The 21,200-nt window shown below is 40.6% G+C and overlaps 1 protein-coding gene across 8 annotated transcripts in view; it reads right to left on the reverse strand.

Annotated features, from left to right (window-relative positions):
- Window positions 1–4,848: 4,848 nt before the first annotated feature.
- The window catches only part of usp25 (ubiquitin specific peptidase 25), a 39,394-nt gene continuing 23,042 nt past the window's right edge, over window positions 4,849–21,200 (reverse strand). For 3 of the 8 annotated variants that reach the window (XM_044222503.1, XM_044222502.1, XM_044222510.1), the window contains 14 exons: window positions 20,977–21,141; window positions 19,317–19,555; window positions 19,094–19,164; window positions 17,789–18,017; window positions 16,760–17,023; window positions 14,891–15,030; window positions 13,136–13,309; window positions 12,188–12,283; window positions 10,745–10,923; window positions 9,948–10,026; window positions 9,656–9,735; window positions 9,222–9,345; window positions 6,980–7,172; window positions 4,849–5,713 (listed from right to left, as the gene is read on the reverse strand). In XM_044222503.1, the coding sequence (XP_044078438.1) occupies window positions 5,541–5,713; window positions 6,980–7,172; window positions 9,222–9,345; window positions 9,656–9,735; window positions 9,948–10,026; window positions 10,745–10,923; window positions 12,188–12,283; window positions 13,136–13,309; window positions 14,891–15,030; window positions 16,760–17,023; window positions 17,789–18,017; window positions 19,094–19,164; window positions 19,317–19,555; window positions 20,977–21,141 (2,206 nt within the window). In that variant the 3' untranslated portion in view covers window positions 4,849–5,540. The remainder of the gene's footprint in view (window positions 5,714–6,979; window positions 7,173–9,221; window positions 9,346–9,655; window positions 9,736–9,947; window positions 10,027–10,744; window positions 10,924–12,187; window positions 12,284–13,135; window positions 13,310–14,890; window positions 15,031–16,759; window positions 17,024–17,788; window positions 18,018–19,093; window positions 19,165–19,316; window positions 19,556–20,976; window positions 21,142–21,200) is intronic. The other 5 variants (XM_044222508.1, XM_044222507.1, XM_044222505.1 and 2 more) reach the window with 4 other exon arrangements.

Below are 21,200 nucleotides of genomic sequence, written 5' to 3' on the forward strand. Positions count from 1 at the left end.
CAAGTGGCGTCCTGACTTTCTCTCCACAAGCTACCCAGAGCCACTGAAGCAATGCCTGCGTGTTTCATACATGGACGTATAAAGTACCGGATTTAGTCACACAAGCAACGTGTCTTGCTTGTTCTTTCGCTTCCCGGCTGATAAAAGGACCAGGAGTCGCTGGATAAAACACATCAGGTAAGCTAACGTTACAAGGGACGGCCATGTTGGTGGTGGTGACGTGTATTGTGAGAGCGCGAGATGTAGTTCACTGAGCGGTTTCACACAAAACTAAATGGTACTACGACAAACTGTGACTTTCTTGACTTATCTTCTAAATTGACAAACATATGCGTAATTCATGGCACAACGGAATCAAAAAATGATTTGTCTCTCGCCGTTGATTACTGTACATATTTTTTTCCAAAATAAGGTCCCATGGGGGACACCGGAAGGGGGGGACTTAACCTCTCTATGCCACTGGTGGTTCAATGGAGTGGTATGCTGCTTGTGTTCCACCGGCACATACCGTTTCCTAACAGCAGGTGCCGCTTGAAAGTGGTAGGCCACTGTCTTTATTGACAATATATATATATATATATATATATATATATATATGTCGCTGGATCAGGAGTAGTATGCCGGTAGATAACGGCTTATGCCACTATGATAGCAACCGGTTACTCATTCAAAGTATGTGTGGTGAATAATAAATAATGATAAATAATATGCCTGCAAGGTGGAGTTTTATATGATGTAATGTGTGATCGGGTTCTACTAATAGGCTTACATTAAACATGCCAAAAATAATACAAGTATTATTTGGTTAGTTGGCTCTAAATTTCGGTTATGGATTAGTCAGACTGGCTATGGTGGCTAGCTAACAATAGCTATGTTAGTTAAGGCTAGCGCTAATATTAGCATTAGCATTAGTAGTCTAAAACTACATTAATTTCATATATCCATGCCGATGTACCCAAAGCTAAACAAATAAACAAGAGGCAGCCTTATAAGCAGAGATACATGTGCACATACATGTGCATATACAGTAGACCTACTGTATGTAAGATATATATATACACATTTATTGGAAACTTCATTGAATATATAATTAGAAGGACTTGGCAGAGGTGAGTATATTGTCTCAGCTGTTTTTCCCCTCTAACAACTGCAGGTCATGAATTGGGTCCATGGGGTTTCAATTTGGATGCTGTTGGAAAACCAGTTGAAACCACTAATTAAGCCTGTCCATCAGTGTTTCTACTCTATAATCATCACAGAACTTGGCTTCATGCCCCACTTCAAGTCAATAGAAATAATGAGCAAAATGAGGGGATGCCGTTTCCAATAATGATAATTAATACCCCATAAACATTTGCAACCCAACAAGGTCTACTGGTCTATCAAAGGCCAACTCAAAGGTGGTTACACACAAACCACACACAATGCAGATGATAACTCCTGCCCTGGTATTTTAAAAACAAGGGTAAAACAAGGACAACATACAGTCTCACATACAGTACAATAGATCTTCAACTTATAGTACTTGTAGGGATAAATACTCAGAGAAACAGAGACGTAGTTTAATCTTCAGATGGATAGCGATGAGACAGTGTATCAGGTGTCAGAGTGTCTAGATGCTCAGACAATGAAGGATCACTATGGAGGAGACTACTGTCACAGTCAACAAGGCTGAGCAGGTTAACACACTCTGTCTGGCCTTTGAAAACCACCTCATTTCATAGAAAGCCCTACGCAGGGGTTAAAAGACAATAGTTTATTTGACAGTGACTTGGATTAAAAAATTCTAATTTCAAGGTTAAAATTTGAATTTGAACAAAAAATTAAACACCTGCTGCCTCAAGTGAACGTTTCCTTATTTGATTTTGTTTGGTGAATCCACCTCAGCCTGATTGGCTGAAAGGATGGAGAGTAGCTAAGGAAGGATTTTGAGGCCTTGAGACAGACTGCTTGAGCTTTTCACGAGGTGAAAAGAGAGGCATGACAACCCAAACATGCATTAGAGCAACTCTCCAAATGGCAGTAATGAGAAACTGTTGAAAACACTTCAGCCATGTCAGTATATTTACTTTATACCAAAGGAAACTGAACAGATAAGAGCCAGCAAAGCAAATATTAGGAAGACCTGCTTTGCTGCTGATTTGTTTTAGTTTTGCATTTCTATTTATGGCTCAGTGAAGGTGTAGACATTTTAATTTGAGATAGCCGGATGAATCTGCTGCCTTTCTGTCGGTGGGCATCTTTTACTGTTTTTTGCTACTGGTACTATTTGAGATGCAGTGGTGGAAAGTAACTAAGTACATTTACTCAAGTGCTTTACTGAAGTGCAATTTTGACTATATGCTACTTTATACTTATACTCCACTACAATTCAGATGGAAATATTGTATTTTTTTACTCCACTACATTTATTTGACAGCTATAGTTACTTGTTACTTTTCAGATTAAGATTTTACACAAAGAAAACAATGATAAGCTTATAAAATATGACACGTTGTTGATGATTAAACCAGTGGTTTCCAACATTTTGGGCTTGTGACCTCTTACAAAAAGCAGTGTGGAGCTGGGGCCCCTTACCACATTTCAGATGTCTATGAGTTGTTAGCAGTTCTAATAATAATGTCAGATATAATAATATTATACATAGTCACACAGACGGAATGAGTACTTGATACTTTATTTTGCTGATGATACTTTCATGCAGGGCTTTTACTTGTAATGGAGTATTTTTCAGTGGAGTTGGAAGAACTTAAGTATCTTAAGTAAAAGTAGTAATACTACAGTGTAGAAAGATGTAAACATGTAAAAGTCATGTCATTCAGATGTTTACTGTAGTAAGTACAGAAGTACTGGCATCACAATATACTTACAGTACCAAAAGTAAAAGTACTCCTTATGCAGAATGGCCCATTTCAGAATAATGTACATCACATTATTGGATTATAATTATTGATGCATTAATGTGTTCATCACTTTAATGCTGAAGCTGGTAAAGGTGGGGCGAAATTAAATTACTTGATATACTTTATCTGCTGGGTAGCTTCCCCCCTGGGGATCAATAAAGTTTTATCTTAATCTTTGATATTACATCATCATTTATTTGTTAATTATATTATGTATTATTATTTTTATCATTGTTATTATTATTATCTGAATCTGCAAAGTCATTAGTAACTAAAGTTATCAAATATATGTAGTGGAGTACATGTACGTATAATGTAGCAGAAAATGGAAATACTCAAGTACCTCAAAATTGTACTTAAGTACAGTAAAGTGTAAATGTACTTAGTTACTTTCCACCTTCAGTACATGTGTTGTATTGGTAATTTTATTTAAGTAAAGGATCTGAATACTTCTTCCACCACTGTTAAGATGGGTATGTTTTTACATAAAAAAGCTTGAGCTCTTCTGCAGGATTAAATCGAACGCGCCAGGGTTGACAGCTTAAGTGTTTCAAGAACTGTTTCCTCTACTAGGTTTTTTTATGCTGAACAGCTCGTGTGCAGCAACGATGGGTTGACCACTCACAGAACATCCAGCCAATGACGTGACAAGCCTGTGGTTGAAAATGTGGCTCACTGATAAAAAAGGCCTTAGAAGGCAGACACAATTGTTGGAGAAAAGTTGTCAACTGACGGCCCAACACTGGTAGAGAGAGACGTGAAGGAATGCACAAGCAATGGTAACTTGTCAATAGAAGTTCATCCCAGGTCAACGAGAGACAGTGAATGCTACAAGCCATCAGAGAGACTGTTGGTCAGGCAGATCGTCACCCTAAGCCCTGGTTATAGGATAGCTGTTCTTCCAAACTCCAATTAATTGTCTTCAGTTAATACAGACAAACTGTATTGTAACCAAAAGACAGACGGACATCTTGTTTAACCAAAAAGTCACTCTATTGTCTTTAAAAAGTGCAATTATACACATCTAAATATGTCCATATACTTCACTGTCTCGCTGTCAACAGCCGTTTCTACATTTCAGTGCAGGGTTAAAATGCAACTTTCATATTTCTGAAGAAGAGAAAGCATCCTAGCACTTTCTACTGTAACTGTCATTTCGTGACATTTTAGATCAGGACTGGGGATGTAGTGACCTGGTAGGCGTTAAAGCTGGTGAATTATTTCAAAAGAGCTCCAAGGTTCTCTGGGCAGCTTGTACTGAGCTGACTGAAGACGAGTAAAACGTCACCAACGGAACGGACAGGTACAGAGTAGGTGACGTGTGCACAGTGGATAGGATCAAAAAGTGCATTCTGCCAGTTATTAGTCTTTATGCACTATAGCTTAGAGTTAAACCCAAAACCATCATTTTATGATCTGCACGATGCTGGTAGCGAGCTTTAAAAAATGCTCCCTGCTTACATTACACGGGTTGTTCGTAGTGATCAGTGTCACCGGAAGTTAGTATTACTCAAGGAAATGAGTCCAAAACTGCATCATTAAAAACCCCATTTCAAAGCAGCTAAAATTGAGATTTTTTTAATATTTTTTTATTATTGTGACCACATGCTATATGCTTCGGAGTTTGTATCCCCACTTTAATGAAAGTCTGACTAATGAGCTGTGTAATACCCGCAGTGAGCACAGCAGGAAAACCTACAGCTCGAGACTGTTCTCTGGCCACAGATCTCAGGTTGGATTCATACAGTCGGTCTTGTCAGTGTGACTTCAAGCAGGAGGCTGAACCTCTACTCACCTTGCTAACTGCCAGTCGCACTGTCCATCGCCTTAATGTCTCAGATGAAAGGGAATGTTTCACTTCTAACAACGATGTGCGACGTAAATAATAATGTCAGTAGAAGTTATTGTTGTGCAAGCAAAGTAAAAATCCACATCAGGCAAAACATTTGTTTATTTGGCCTAAAAGGGCCATAAATAAAATTTTATTCTCTCAATGTATTAACAAGCCACAGGAAGTCCATGGCTGTCTACCACAGCACTTAAAACATCTCATTCTGGCGCAGTCCACAAAGACATGAGATCCATTTGAGATACTGTGAGCCGCTGATAAATCTGAAGGCTCTCTTCCTTACTTCCTTAGAAAAATAAAACAAAACATGGTAATACTGTACCAAACTGGAGGCAGAGCAGCAGGGTGATCCTTTTCACGCAGAGAGGGATGCTTTAGAAAGGGTTATGAGCGTGGTTGGGGAAGCTTGAATCAAACAGCAACAACAATAATAAACTATGAAAAACCCTCAAACTCTTTTTTTTTTTTTTTGCACTGCTGAAGCAGAATGTGCTTGGCTTTCAACCACTGCAGGATTGCCACTGTTTTTCCATCAACTTCTCCTCTTTCATTTCATTATTCCCTCCCAACAGTCCATCCTCTCCTCCCTTCCTCCATTGCGTTTTGCTTAAAATAAAAGTGAAATAATATTTATAATGATAAAACCTATAGCAGCAAAAGAGTAACAGAGGAATAACAGCTAGAAGCGAGTGACCCCTGGATTTATAAGGAAGGCATGGGTTAAGAAGAGAGGTCCACGGATTTCTGCCCAGGGTCGGGCCTGTGATAAGGGAGAGGTCCCTCTGAGCTCATCTCCCCTCGGTGGGCACCCTGCAGAGGGCGGCCATGATGCGGCTGAACCGTTCACACAGCTCCAGGGTGGAGTAGGTGGGCAGCTTGGGAGGGTCGTGGAAGCTTTTGATCTCTGTTGAGCAGTCCAGTAACTTGGGGAGGAAGTCAGTCAGCTTTTCCTGGAGGTTAGCTGCCAGCAGGAGGACAGACAGAAAAATGGTAAATGATTAACCGTTTGGGCCGTGCATCACGATGGAGTGAAAATCAGATTCCTAAACACAGAAATCACAGAGTAAATATTTTCAATGTGCTATCACAAGTACTTTGAAAGCATGTTCCACAACAGAAACAGATTGTAAAACTCCAGTGAATAGGGGTCTGGGTGATAATACTCGGCTTTTCCTGAACAAAGGCCAGGAACTCTGAGAACAGGCTCTCAGTGGACTGACACTGGAACATTCTGAGAAAAGCGGAATCTTCTTCAGTCCTATTTTTCTACCAGGAAATGATTTTCAGGAGCATTCTCTGAGCATTTCTTAGTGTAATCTGACAGAAATTTTTAAAAAATTAATTTGTTGTATGTGGGCCTGCCACTAACTTCATTGTCTGTTAATCCACAGATGATGTTCTTGATTAATCAATTAATTATTTTGTTTATAAAATGTCAGAAAATAGTGAAAAAGTCTAAGTGACTAAAGGTGATGCCTTTAAAATGTCTTGTTTTGTCTGACCAGCAGATATTCAGTTTAGAATGATATATAACAGAGAAAAACTGAAAATACTGAAATGTTGGGCCTTTTTGATGTTTGACTCAAACCATAAATCCATTATCAAAACAGTTTCAGAATCTTTTTTTGTCAATCGATTAATTGCTTAATCGTTTCAGCTGTAGTTGTATGGCTTTCAATTTATTTACGCCATTTCTGAAGAAGACTGATATCTGATGTGGTGAAATACTGACAGTGAGTCAAAGGGCCAACTCAGTTTAAAGTCAAATATGTTGGCAACACTTGAAGTCCTGCCATTTAGGATTTATAAGCGTATAAAACATTTAATAAATGGTTTATAATAGGACTGCAATTAATGATTATTTTCATCCGATCGATTAATCTGCTATTTTCTCGATTAATTTACGAACATACAAAATGTCATGTTATAATTTCAAAGAGCCCAAGGTGATGTATACAAATTGCTTGTTTTATTCAACCAACGGTTCAAAACCCAAAGATATTCAGTGTACTCTCATATGAAAAAATTAAAATCATCAATTTCTCATACATTTCTCAGGACTGGAAATGCTGCACAACCTGGAAACCTTTCGAATGTGTAAAGTGAGCAGCGGCCTGATTATGATGATCTCTGGCAGGGGTACGGGGAACGTACTAGTAACCTAAGACTTCAACTCTCCAGAAATATCTAATAGGCCGAGTCTGCTCCTTCTCTCCCAGGGACTCACATTCCATCTCTTGGCCCAGGTAGGAGCACCAGCGGTTCCTCATGTCCTCCACTGCCAGCAGGTCCCTCTCAGTGTCGTGGATCAGCAGCAGGGGGATGCAGGGCACCACCAGCTCGTTCATGATGCCTAGGCCCGTCGTCACCTCCGGTTCTTCTCCTGACTCAAACATGGCAGCTGCTTGCTCGTTTAATTTCTATGGGGGGAGAGACACTGATGAATCTTTAATACATAACATTATATGTGCTACTAAAACAATTGTCTGATACATTCATTCATTAGCAGTAATTCCCTGTACATCGGATATATAGCTTTAATATTTGCACAAGGCCCTGAGGCCCCCCCTCAGACAACTGCGCCCCCCAACACCGACCCAGATAATATTAAACAGTTAATAGTAGTGGGTTTTGTAACTCCTATTATTCTTTGTCTTACTTGGGGGATAATCAAACACTAAGTTTTGGAACTACAGTTCCCAAAACTGGTGGATGCAAGCAGGAAGTATAATGTTGCCATAGAGTCAGTTAGTTAGCTGTGGGCTACAACTTGAGACCTGTTTTTTTTTAGCATATATTTATTTTTTAAATTTTTGTTTTGGCAAATTGGCACAATTGAAAGTATGCCGAATTAGCTATTAGAAGTTCCTGTTTGTAATGTACCAATGAATGTACAGACAATTATCACTGGATTACTGTGACACTGAAGAAAACTGAAAAACTTATGATTCTCAGGCAAGTTCTGCAGTTTAAAGGACCGTCTTTTTTCAATAATTTCCAAGATGATTTATGGATGGTTATTCATGGAGATAATGATATCCTCAAAGTGTAAGTCACACTGAATCAAAAAATATGTATATCATGTTGGTGTGTTCAGATTTGAGTTATGACTCTGAGAAAGAGTATGAACTAAAGCATTAAGTTGAAAGGCCAAGTTGCCCTCATGGCTTTTAAACATCAGAATGTCCTGGCCAAGGAAAGGAAGAGTACTAATTCTTATTTTTAGGAAATAACTTTGTCAAAGAACAGACTTTGCTGACTCTGCTTTGCTTTTCATATTTGTGTTATCTAAAGTAATTGTTTTTCCTCCAAACAATATTCTTGAGTGTTTTCATTTTTACTAGTCATTCATTTCACTATTTTTGTTTTGTTCTTTTTAGGGAAGTTTTCCATTTCTTCTTATAGATAAGTACTAGACAGCCAAAGAACTAACAGTAATCCTGCAGACATCATTAATATCGCAGACTATTCTACAGCCGCTGGAACTGAAGTGGGTCCTGACGTTCTTGCATGCATGTGGATACAAGCTTTTCTTACTGTTCTTGGCCAAAACCACCTTGCTGTCACAGACAAACTCCCTGACCTCCTCTCTGAGGAAACGACCTGTTTTTTGCAAGCCAGTTTGGAATCGTGGACTGCGAGGCTGGATTTGCAAAACATCCAAGTACATTAACTGTGTCAATGTTAGCAGTGTTTTCAATTAAAACAAGAGCTGAAGGTAAACAGCTGAGCGGACGCAGCCAGAGGTTCTGGCCAGAGATCTAAGATGACCGATCAGGCTGTGCAGAGCTGAGGTTTGAGGTTAGCTGAGGACAAGCTTGTGTCTCATGATAATGTGTTTACACTCGCTGGCCCTCCTGCTTCCTATTCCCACTCCAATGATTACATTATGAGCACAATGCTGGTGTAAGGTTACTGAGTGCAGCAGCGAGAGGGCTGCTAAAGACCAGTATGAGGCTGATCAGACCAAAATACCCTCAGCCCTAACCAAAAATACCAAAGCACAGCCTGGAGCTTGGTGGGGGTGAAATGAAAAGGGGCTCACATCACAACGCTGAAAGGATTTTCATCTGTCAGTATCAGATGAAAAACCTTCAGTGGAATCTTTTGTGGGCTGCAAGCAAGCCAAAGCAATATCTCAGCAAAAGCAATTTGATTATAGTACCACAGCTCAGTATTGAAGGGGAAATGTCTGGCCATGTTAGTTTTGCTGAGTCACTTTAGCAGAGGAAGTGAATGACAAAGAAAGTGAATGACAAAGAAGAGATGGGGATCACAACAAAAGACCTGCTGGACACAAAAGGTGTCCGATCCAAAACAGACTCTTTACAGAGGTATGGCCCTCTTTGTAATCACTTTGTTTAATTGAAGAAATATGACATAAAGGAATAAACATATCCACAAATTTCAATAGAGAAACGACAAGTTGTTTGAAATGAATCACTGTGTTACTGCATGCACCGCCTCACCAGCAAACACTCTCGACGGTAATGACCAAGAAGCTCCTCATCATGCCCTCTGTACAGCCCTTTCGACAGAAGCTCTTTGTTGTACTGGTACGAGTAAATCAGATACATAAGAGCCTCCACGTAACTGGAAAGAAAGAAATAAACAGATGTTACATGCAGATAAAATAGTATCAAAGTTGCACTGAGAACTTAGAGTAAACCATTTCAAAGACAAAATAAACTTGATGAACTCATTGCACAGCTATAAAGCTAGGAGTTGCACAGATTATAAGTTGCTGCCCTCTGCAGGTGACATTTCAACATTTACTGGCTGCTGCAGATGAGAAATTAACTGAAAATAAATGTAATGTGCAACGCTACAAGATAGTTGGAGACTGGGTTACATTTTTCCAATATTAGATATTAGGAGGAGCATTGGAAAGGTGTCACCATACTTTGTCTTCTGAAAGAGCTCCAAGCCAGTCATCATGAAGATGGTTGTCTCGCGGAAATTCCTGTAAGCCTGATGCCACATCTGATTAAGATAAACAGAAGTTACCATAGGCAAGCTCAATGAAATTCAAATCTAAAAAGTAATATCGACTAGCAAATACTAGCATTTGTAATGATTAACTATGTTACAGCCAAGGCTATAAAGACAATCTATAATACTGCATTAAAGGCCGTACAGAAGGACTGAAATCTACTATTTTAGATAAATAAAACTCAGTAGACACCGCTGCTGACCTCATATTCATCCATGTTGACCTCCTCAGGCTTAATTAGGTCCAGTTTGGCACGTGCCACATTCATAATGCTCTTACATCTGAGGGGGAGGTGGGGAGACAGGAAGAGGAACTGGCGTTAGCAATAAGATGGTGAGTCACAGTGAGGTACTCCAGGAGATGAAACAGTCCACTCTGCCCCTAGGCCTTAACATGGCCTAATGAATCACTCTTTAGTGCTGAGAGGAGAAGTGAAACACTCCTCCGGAGGCTCCTATTGAGGCCACATGCACACATAAATCTAATTATCTCGCTCAAAATAGAGGAGAAGGGAGAAATCAATTTTTCACTCATGAATATGGATCGAGGCCAACAAGCGTAGTTAAAAAGTTTTAAGAGATAGTAAGGGGCATTACATATCCTAATGACATGTGCATCGCAATGTTAATAGGGAGGGACTCTTGATATTTGCCAGCAGTATTAAAAAAGTCATTATTGGACATGTGTCTCTTAAGATTTGTGTTTGAATAAAAGAAGGGAATACCATTAGAAAGGATTTTGCAGCAAAAGTGTTGTCCAGATGAGACACTGTCAGTCTGTGCTGACAGTAAACCTGTATGTCCTGTATGTCAGAGTCAACGTCTCTGCTACCCTCTGCTGGTCATTTTGAGAAGTTGGTTGTATGTAAATGATATAACTTAACTTCTTTTAAGCGACTAAGTTTAAAACAACCAGAAAAAAGAGAGAGAACAGAATGCACTCAATTGCATACCAGCCTTTTTTTTTTTAAGTTGTGGCAGAGTGTACAGTCTAACCTACCTCTCATCGAAGGCCAGGTTCCTGTCAGCAAACTGTGTGAGCAGAGTCCTCTCCAGGATCTTCTTGGGCGCCTGGTTTTGGATGAAGTAGACGATGATGTGCTGTAGTCGGTAGTCATTCTCAGGAGATGTGTCTTCTTGGGCAAATCTCAGAAGACGAGCATACTCCAGCTTTATGGCCTGACCACAGAGAGAAAGAAGTGACAACTCATGGTTAAAAACTCTGACCAAGGTTGAGGTGGTATGGACATGGATACTATTACTTATTCAGGTCCTCTTCAGTCGCGAATTAAAAAGATAACCACAAAGGATTTTACTCTGCAGTAAAATTAATTTTGGATGTGATTGTTTTTGTCATATTGTGAACTTTTAGACAGAACCTTTAGGTTGATTTACAAACTCACAATGCACTTGCAATTTTAGGCTCATACTTCTACATCTGTAACATCTGTGATTCAAGAAATCAGATTGAAATAGGACTACAAATTGTCTAATGGATTCTGTAAATGTTGGACTAAGCTATTGTCAATATTAACATGTTGAAAACAAACACCATGTGCAATCATAACTGCAATTTTGCCTCTTTTTGCTGTAGTAAAGTCATAGGTTCAATGGGTATTCAGAGTTAGATGCAAACACACAAAGAATTTCTACAGTAGGCTAATGTGTCTCCATACTGGTAACATAAATATCAAATTTCACATCAAATATTTTTAGGTGGGCACACACATTCACTCGCTCTCTTTTACTCTCTTACTTCCATCTCTCGCTGAACAGGAAAACGGTTACATATGCAATTTGACAGGATTTTTATTGAGATAATCTATTTATGGAAATCTTTCTCAATACATTCTTGGATACTATTAGATCCTTATTTGCATCTTGACTTTTTTCCCCTTAGAAATACATCTCTCTTTGCTTCACTATACATTGTCGTTATTGAGAAGAGGCACCCAGAACTGTCACGTTTTCTCAGCTTACTTTGTGGATCGCTTTATTTCTTAAGAGATTTGAGAGTCAAGTGCTCAATTTAAAGGGATGGGCCGCAAGCATTTGAAAACTTAAATTTCTAAACAAGATTTTGGCAACATCAGAGATGCTGACTGGATATGACTGATTTCAATAATCTAATGAGCTGCCCAGAAAGTTCAGCAGTTTAGAGCTGAGCACCAGTGCAGCAGAATACTGATAACTTCCCCCTCAAACATAGCCCCACATGATTTGTGAGGTTTGAGTTACTCTGTTGAGTTACACTGTCCCTGCAATAGTTACTAAATACTGTAACAGTTACTGTACTGTAAAGTGTTTTTATCTTTCTTGCTGCACTTTAAGAAAGTAGACAGGAGAAGACCAAGAAACTGATATATGACATAAAAAAGAAGGTGGATGGAGGTGGAGTGAGTGAGTGCGGAATGAGGAAAGGTAAAGGAGATATAGTGTGTACCTTAAAAAAGGCTGCCTCAGGCCCATTCTTTTCATATACGCTGCTGGATTTGCCAATGGCCATAATTATACCCTGCATGTTGGGGGTCATCATTGCCTGCCCAGGAAGCAGGAACCATGTTAAACAAAACAATAGGTCCTTGTGACGAACCGAGCAAGGTCAACCACTACGTTGTGTGCTCTGAGGCACTACAGTAAAGCATACCACAGTCAGGGCATGCCAGACATCACTCAGCAGTGCATGCATTGGTTAGAGTGACACAATTGTGAGGGACACAGCCAGTCAGTTCAATGGCACAATGCGCAATCCTCACAAGGATAATGTGTGAAAACCAAGGCAGCCATATGACAGCTGTGTGTGACAGATAGCTAACAGTGCAGGAGACAGGCTGAAATACTGACAACAATTCTACACTCAGAACATACTGACCTACAACTACTGCTGAGACCTAGCCAACCCAAAAGAAAAAGAAACTATGATTCCATGATAACTGCATGAAATCTATGCAAACTATACTAAACATCCCTGTAGGTGCATTTGGTTTTATATACAGGCAAAAGTTAAGTATCAAATGGACAACATACAACAGCTTATTCAAATCACACCACTTAAGAGTGTTTTTCCACTTAAGAGTGTGTGAAAAAGCAGACCTAAGCTTTCTGCAAAAGGTCAATCTGCCTTTGTGCCAAGATGCAGACTGGCTCAAGAAGAGACTTTTCACACAAGAGTAATGCAGGAAGGCCACAAAGAGGTCAGGCTTATTGCACAGCATTTTCAGCCTCGAGCCAATCCTGAAATCAGTCGGCATAAAGTGTCAGATTTTCTCAGGTGTGAAAAACCTTATGCATAGCCATGTGAATGGGCGATGATGCTCTCACTCTATACATCAAACAGGCACAGACTTCTCAGCACAAAAAGGGAGAGAAGATTTGTCTGGGCGAGAGCTACCTCGTCATCATACCCCCCCTCTTCTGACTCAATGACAAAGGTCCCCACATTAGGAATGGCCACCTCTACCGTGCGCTGGCCAGGGGACTCATCCACCGTGACCAGGTCAGGAGGAGGGGTGGAGGGGGTGCTCACCTGGACCTCAGGCTGAGGGGAGGTGAGAGGGGGAAGAGACTGTAGAGAGAATGGGACAGATGAAACAGGAAGGATAGAGTACTGATGGAAAGGCAAGAACATAAATGTAGAGGAAAAAAATTACAGTGAAATATTAGAAAAAATAGTACTCATGATGAGGTCAAAACTCCAGCCACGCTTGTAGAATACATAACAACTTTATTGTCAGACCAACGCGTTTCGGCTTGTTGCCTTCATCAGGGTCATCCAAACATAGTATTCAACAAATAAACTCATTTAATATCAGAACACAACAACATGTGATGTGGTTTTGACCGACATACTCTCAGCTGACGTTGTCTTTTCAAAACTGGGCATGACAGATCAAATAACTTCCAATCCTTGTTCAGACTCACGGGGCACAATTGTGGACATGGTGTTGGAAACTCGAACAAGCATGAAATAGGGATTCACTCACACTCACACGCCCACATGTATAATGAAACCTTTTTTTGGTGTTGTAATTGTTCCCCCCCTCCATATTGGCCGTGAAAAGATCTCTTCCCAACACAATTCCAGTGTAACAATAACGGACAAAATCCAGTTCTCTTTCTGTGAAAAATGCATGCTAAAGTTAGGTGAGGTTTTTAAATAAGCCCGTAGTGGGTTTCTCCCTCAACTGCACATGTATTTTACTTCTATTGACGTGCAAATCAAAATTTTTGATTTCCATACATGATTTATTTTTTCTCACTGTGACTATTTGCTACCTTTAAACCATAGTGTATTTGTAATGATCCATAATTAAAATCAACATATGAATTTTCATCCATCATCTTTTAGCTTAGTTAGACAACTTGGTGTGTAAATGCAGAAAAAATAAAATAAAAAGTATTTTGAAAAATGTAAACATTCAATGGTGGCTCATTGGCCATCATTCTTACTGTAAGAGTTACTGGCATTTGTCAATAAGAAAAAATAAATAAAAATAAATAATCAGTAAAGACTCTGACCTGTTAATAATTCCTAATATGCAGCTTGTGCTCGTTTATACAGGGCAGGCACAACGGACTGACTAAATGCACACATGAAGGCACATTGTAGTGAGGCTTAAGCACTTTGACCATATGTTTTAATTTGGAATTCTCTAAGATGTACAGTATATGCGGGTGGGGTCGCATATACACAGCGATAAACACTCTATAGCATTAGTTATTATTACTTTGGCACAGTTCAAATCTGCAGTGGGAGGCTGCCTGAACACTGTGGGGAGAAGAACTCACCTTTCAGTCTGTTTTTGTCTCGTTTTGCTAATTGGCACATTTGGGTGATTCCGTTGTAAATGACGTTTATTTGAAGTGTGATACACTTCAAATAAACATCTGAACAAATCTGAATGTGCCTGTGGGATTGGCAATCTCCGGTTTATTAGCAGCCACCCTGAGAGCTCCGCCTAATAACGCAATGAGAGCTCAGCAGCGGTCGCAGTGGCAGCGGGTTGGGGCGTTAAATTTCCGATTATTGACCTTTCTGCATCGAGACAATCTTTCAAGAGAGAATCCCAATGCATCTAAGAATCTATTTTTTGCCCCACCCCTAAGGCACATGATGGGTGACAATGACTTGGCATGTTTTACATACCACATTTAACAATGCTTCAGGGCTTCTGTCCTCCTGTTCAGCAGCAGCCCTAGAGATGGCCCTCTCGGTGTCCTCCTGCAGGTGCTTGGAGTCATTCGTGGGTGATGGCTGCTCCATGTACTCTGGGTCCTGCTGGGGTACTGCAGGAGGGCAACGACACAATCAGAAAAATGCAAAAATGCATGGTTCTTTACCTTTCAAAAGTTTTCTTTTCACACAAGCTTGTTCAAATGATTTTCTACATGTAAATGAAAGTAAAAGTTCTGCATTCTAAACCTTACTAAGATGAAGGATTTAGTGGCATCTAGTGGTGAAACTGCAATTAGCAAACATTTGAATACCGCTCGCCTCACCCTCCCCTTCCAAGCGTGTAGGAGAAACTATGGTGGCCACGAAAGGCCCTGTCTAGAGCTAGTGTTTGGTTTGTACTTTCTGGACTACTCATATTTTCAGGTGATTATACACTAATGAAAACATACTTCGAAAAAAAAAACAAAAAACTTTGTCCTTCACCCCCCGCGGGTGGTCTCATCCTTCGAGCTCGGGTCCTCTACCAGAGGCCTGGGAGCTTGAGGGTTCTGCGCAGTATTTTTGCTGTTCCCAGTACTGCGCTCTTCTGGACCGAGATGTCTGGTGTTCTTCCAGGGATCTGCTGTAGCCACTCCTCCAGTTTTGGGGTCACTGCCCGAGTGCTCCAATGACCACGGGCACCACTGTTGCCTTCACCTTCCAGGCCTTCTCCAGCTCTTCTCTTAGCCCTTGGTACTTCTCTAGTTTCTCATGTTCCTTTTTCCTGATGTTGCCATCGCTTGGTATCGCCACATCAACCACAACGGCTTTCCTCTGTTGTTTGTCAACCACCACGATGTCAGGCTGGTTCGCCATTACCATTCTGTCAGTCTGGATCTGGAATCCCACAGGATCTTGGCTCGGTCATTCTCTACCACCTTTGGAGGTGTTTCCCACTTTGACCTCGGGGTTTCCAGTCCATACTCAGTGCAGATGTTCCTGTACACTATGCCAGCTACTTGGTTATGGCGCTCCATGTATGCTTTTCCTGCCAGCATCTTACACCCTGCAGTTATGTGCTGGATTGTCTCAGGGGCCTCTTTGCACAGCCTACACCTTGGGTCTTGTCTGGTGCGGTAGATCTGGGCCTCTATTGCTCTGGTGCTCAGGGCCTGCTCCTGTGCAGCCATGATGAGTGCCTCTGTGCTGTCCTTCAATCCAGCCCGCTCTAGCCATTGGTAGGTATATATATATATATATATATATATATATATATATATATATATAAATAATTCTGCCAATAGATCCTCCTAAATGTTACATACTGGACCTTTAAAGTACTCATTGTGCAGTAAAATGCTCCCTGTCAGTGTTTTACTATTATATAAGATGTTTTTGGTTTAATATTACTGCATTAATGTGTACGTTGCCTTTTACTGCTGCAGATGTTTAAGGTTTAGCTAATTTTAACTACTTTATATACTGTTAGGTAGTTTAATCTACAGCAATGCATCATATTCTATAAGAACATCATATGTTTGTACTATTTGAGAATTTACGGTATTTAATTTTAGAGGAAATGTGTTTATGGAGATAGTATCATTTATCGCAGCATAGCCTAAAAATAGAGACATTATTTATAAGCCATATCGCCCAGCCCTATATTATACTGTATACAATATTATATACAATAACATGTCAAAGAGAGTTAGAGCGGTAAGGCTGCATGCCAGTATTTCAAGGTCAATTCATCATCCTTTTATAACTCTCTAGGGAGCAAGAGTTTTTCTGTATTTATCTACCAAGTATTGATTCTCAATTAAGTATTCTACTCTGTATTCTGAGTGCCATGACCCTGACCTGTGTTGTCTGGAGGGCTGGACTCAATACTCATGGGCTGAGGGGAAGAGGAAGAAGTGGAGGTGCTGGATGCAGCTGAGGCAGCAGCGGCTGCCGCTGTGGCCAGGGCCAGCTTCTCTTGCTGGGCCTTACGGGCCTGCAGGGCGCCCCACTCTTCAATCTCCTTGTCAAACAGCTCATTGTCCTCCTTCACATAATGCTTCAGGTCTGGAGGCAGTTTGTCCATGCCGCTGAGTATCTGTCCCGTTTCTTTATCAAACTCCTCTGCACAAACAAAAGAGAGAAACAATGAACGTAATCTGCTCTGCTAAAAGATATGACTCCCTCTACATGAACTGAATAAGACTCAAACCTATCCTTTGACAAGAACTCAGTTGTTCTTGTGGCTGATTTGTCATTTTCAACAGCCAGTCTGAGCTGGCCAAACCACTACAAACTGTCCTACAGGAGAAATGGCAACACAAAGTCTGAGTGGAATCAGCTTCACTACTTTGATTTAACTGAGCCAACAGATAACAGGACATAAGTGCTGTTTTATTCGAGTGTTAAATTAAGAAGCTCAGGGGTAAGGCAAAGTGGTTACTATGGGTATAATGCAAAGCTACTATCTGTATCTGTAAATTAATCAAATAAAGCATATTAATAATTTGGACGTTGTTCATATCTGTTCAGAGGGTGTTATCTGTTTATATCCGAATAATTTATTGGTATTCGTTTACATCCATAGCGGTTACGTCCATATGAGATTATGTGATATCCAGCGAGGGAGTGAAACATGAAATAAGCATTAGAAATCAGAGAATAAAAGGTTAACTAAGAAATGTTTTTCATATGATGACAGTAAACGTGTCTCCCATGACTGTATCAGTCCACCCATCAAATACATAGCAGATGTTAACTTTTGGCCTGTAACTGTATTTTTGAGAAAAATGGCAGAATTAATAAACTGACCTCTTACACAATTCCTACAATTGTGCATCAAAGATACATATGAACCCTACTACTGGTTAAACCTTGGTCCATGCATACCATCTGTGAGAAAGGGCTTCTTGTCATTAATATACATGAGACAGTAGGCACTGGCGTTGCGGTAGCCTCCAAATGAGTCCCTGACCAGCTCCTCCCAGGACGACTTGGTGACAGAGATGTCGTTGTACTTCATCCAGCAACGCTGATGTGGGTCGTAGATGTAAGCCCAGTAGTGGCCTGCATTGGCCTGGCCTTCATGGACCAGCACCGCATGAAGTCGGTATGGAACCTGGAACAACACATAGGAGATGCAAAATGCTGATTAACAAATGATGCAGTTGATGTCAATTTCAATGTCAAATTTATTTATATAGCACATTTAAAACAACAACTGTTGACCAAAGTGCTGAACAGGATAAAATACCAAATAAAGAAACATAAAAGTTAATAACAAATACATAAAAAGAAAACAATAAACATAATAAAAGAACAGCAGCACAATAGAAAATGAAATCAGGGTGTCAAGCTCAACTAGAATTGAATGCCAATGAGAAGAGGTGGGTCTTCAGCAGCGACTTAAAAGTTTCTAGGGTCTGGGTAGCTCTTATATCAAGAGGTAAACTGTTTCAGAGATTAGGGGCAGCCACTGCAAAGGCTCAGTCGCCTCTATTTTTGCGCCTGGATCTCGGAACATCCAAGAGCATCTGGTTGGTTGACCTCAGTGCTCTTACTGGAGCATGATAATGTAACAGTTCTGCCAGATACGGTGACGCCAGCCCATTTAAAACCTTAAAAGCAAGCAATAAAATCTTAAAATCAATCCTGAAGTGGACAAGTCGCTGGTGGAGGGAGGCCAAAACTGGTGTTATGTGATTGCGCTTTCTCTTACCAGTTAAAAGATGAGCAGCTGCATTTTGTACTAACTGCAGATGACGAAGAGATGACTGTTCTAAAACCACGGTCAAAGAATAGCAGAGTTCCCTGAATCAACAGTTAATAGAAGATTATTAAAAACGCTTAAAAGAGCTGTTTCAGTGGTATGGCATGGTTTAAACCCAGACTGAAACTTTTCATGAATGCCATGATTATTAGATAGAAAAGGTAGCTTAGAAATAGGCCTGAAGTTAGAGAGAACAGAAGCATCCAGATTTGGCTTTTTAATAAGAGGCTGCACTACAGCATGTTTAAAAGCAGCTGGGATACACCCTGAAATAAGACTATTTAGTATAGTATATAGTATTTATCAGTACATATAGTATTTATCAGTACATTTAACCGTACAAAAAACGTCTTTCAGTAGACAAGAGGGAGTGATGTGGCTTTTTGTATTGCAAATATGGCTAATTACAGAAAAGTGCTGCTTACCTGCATCATAGATTTGTCAGAGTACATTAGTTCAATGGTTCTGTGGATTCTGGTTATACTGCCCTGCAGATCTGGTGGGAAGAACATCATATACAATCTATTAGTAAGTGCCAATCTAATGTTTACTTTTGCAATATTACAGAGAAAGGAATGGACAGGTAAATCATGCTGAAGGAACCACATCAGAGACAAGCATAAAGGGCTGCAAATGGGAGGCACCTACCACGGGTATCATTTTCCACTTCACTCCGCCAGCGATGTAAGCAGCCCTCGAGCACCCTCAACTCTTCTTCAGTGATGTGGCGCGGAGCAGGGTGCATGGGGAGGTCGGGAGGTAGCCGGGACTGGGTAAAGGGCTTATGAATGGGTACTCTCTGCTGCTGGGCTGCAGTGGGAGCTGTGGTGGGTCCTGAGACAGGGCCTGAGCTCTCTAGGGGAGGCAAGGAGTCCTGCTCGGCTGTGCTGCAGGTTGAGAGAGACAGTTTATAAAATGAAAACGGTCCAATATTCCAATACCAGCCTTTTTGCAGCTTAAAATAATGCTACAACAATGAAAAAACAAAATCCTATTCAGGCTTGGGGGTCAAAGCAGACCCCACCTCAAGAAATGTTGACATTGCCAATGAGATTAGCTAAGGGGCCACAGCATGAGCTCCGATCAAGGCAGCTCACAGCACCTCAGCGCTGTTTGAAGGTATGCAAGGTTGTGGTTTATACAGTATGTATTGGACAGGATAAAAATGGAATTCAAATAAAATTCTGTCAAATCACTTTTTAAATTTCTATCAAACATGTACTGCAAAAAGGGTTTCCACTGCTTGTTGCAGAATCATTATTTAACTTGCAAACATAATACTGCATAGCTTTCTGGTTTATCCACATTTCACTGTAACACAAGTTGCATACTGTCAAAATGCTTTAGCTTAACTTACAGAAATATAGTTAGCCTAAAACTGACATTTGGATATTTGACCAGTGACAAAATGCTTGCTGCACACGTCAGGATCCCACAGTTTTCCAATTCTTCCTGCTGATGCCTCACGTCTTATTGCCTTAATCCACTTTTGTCTTCTTAAAAGCTCAGTTTTTCGGTTCAGTAGCTTATAAAAACTTAGCTCTGGGTTCTTTGCCCTGTTGGTAGTGCATCCCACCACACAGCAGCTTTTTTCTGTTGTTTGCTAGCAGACCGACGCGACAAGGAGGCGTAACCCAATACAAAGTCAATGGAGAGCAATAAATCGTTTTCCCCTCCAGTGTGGGCGGGACTTAGTTGTGCTCTCTCTCTATAGCAGTGCTTTGAGCTACATGCTACCATGCTCTCAATGACAATGCTTGTGTAACGTTTACCTTGTTCACCATCTTCACCATCTTCATTTAGCGTGTTACCATGCTAACATCTGTAAATTAGCACTAAAAAGAAAGTATAGCTCAGGCTGATGGATGGGTCATTAGTTTTGCAAGTAGTTGGTCATAAACCAAAGTATTGGACAAATCTAAATTTTGACCTAATGGTGGTGCTAGATGAAAAGTCAGGGGATCACCAAAGTGGAGAGTGCAGTAATGTCTGTACAAAATGTCATGGCAATCCATCTGATAGTTGTTGAGAAATTTCACTAAAAGCCAAAAATGTCATCCTGTGGAGATCAGGAGCGTAGCTGTTGAGATATTTCAGTTTGTGATGGGTCGACTGACCAACCGGCATTGACATCTCTAGAGCCATTCTGCTAGCATGAAAAAAAACACTGAAAGAACCACTCAGATGAAAAGATTGGTTGCCATGATGACACGCACAAACACAAACACACACACACACAAGAGGTTAAAACAATACCGGCCACACTGTCGCGGCTGGTAAAAAGCAGGCTATCTGTTATTAGACTTGCCTTGGTGGGGGTGGCTGTTGTCCTGTTGTGCCACCGGGGGGCGCTGATGAGTCAATGTCTTCTACTGGGGAGGTGCACACTGGCTTACTGGAGGCAAACTCCATGGCATACTGGAGGACATCTGCCAGAGGAAACCTCTTGGGGCCTGAGCCATAACTCAGATACCTGCGGGAGAACAGAGAGAAAGAGTGTGTGTCAAAGAGATGCAGGGAAGTCGAGGGAGA

The sequence above is a fragment of the Siniperca chuatsi genome, linkage group LG14, assembly GCF_020085105.1.
Source record: "Siniperca chuatsi isolate FFG_IHB_CAS linkage group LG14, ASM2008510v1, whole genome shotgun sequence".
Lineage (NCBI taxonomy): Eukaryota > Metazoa > Chordata > Actinopteri > Centrarchiformes > Sinipercidae > Siniperca > Siniperca chuatsi.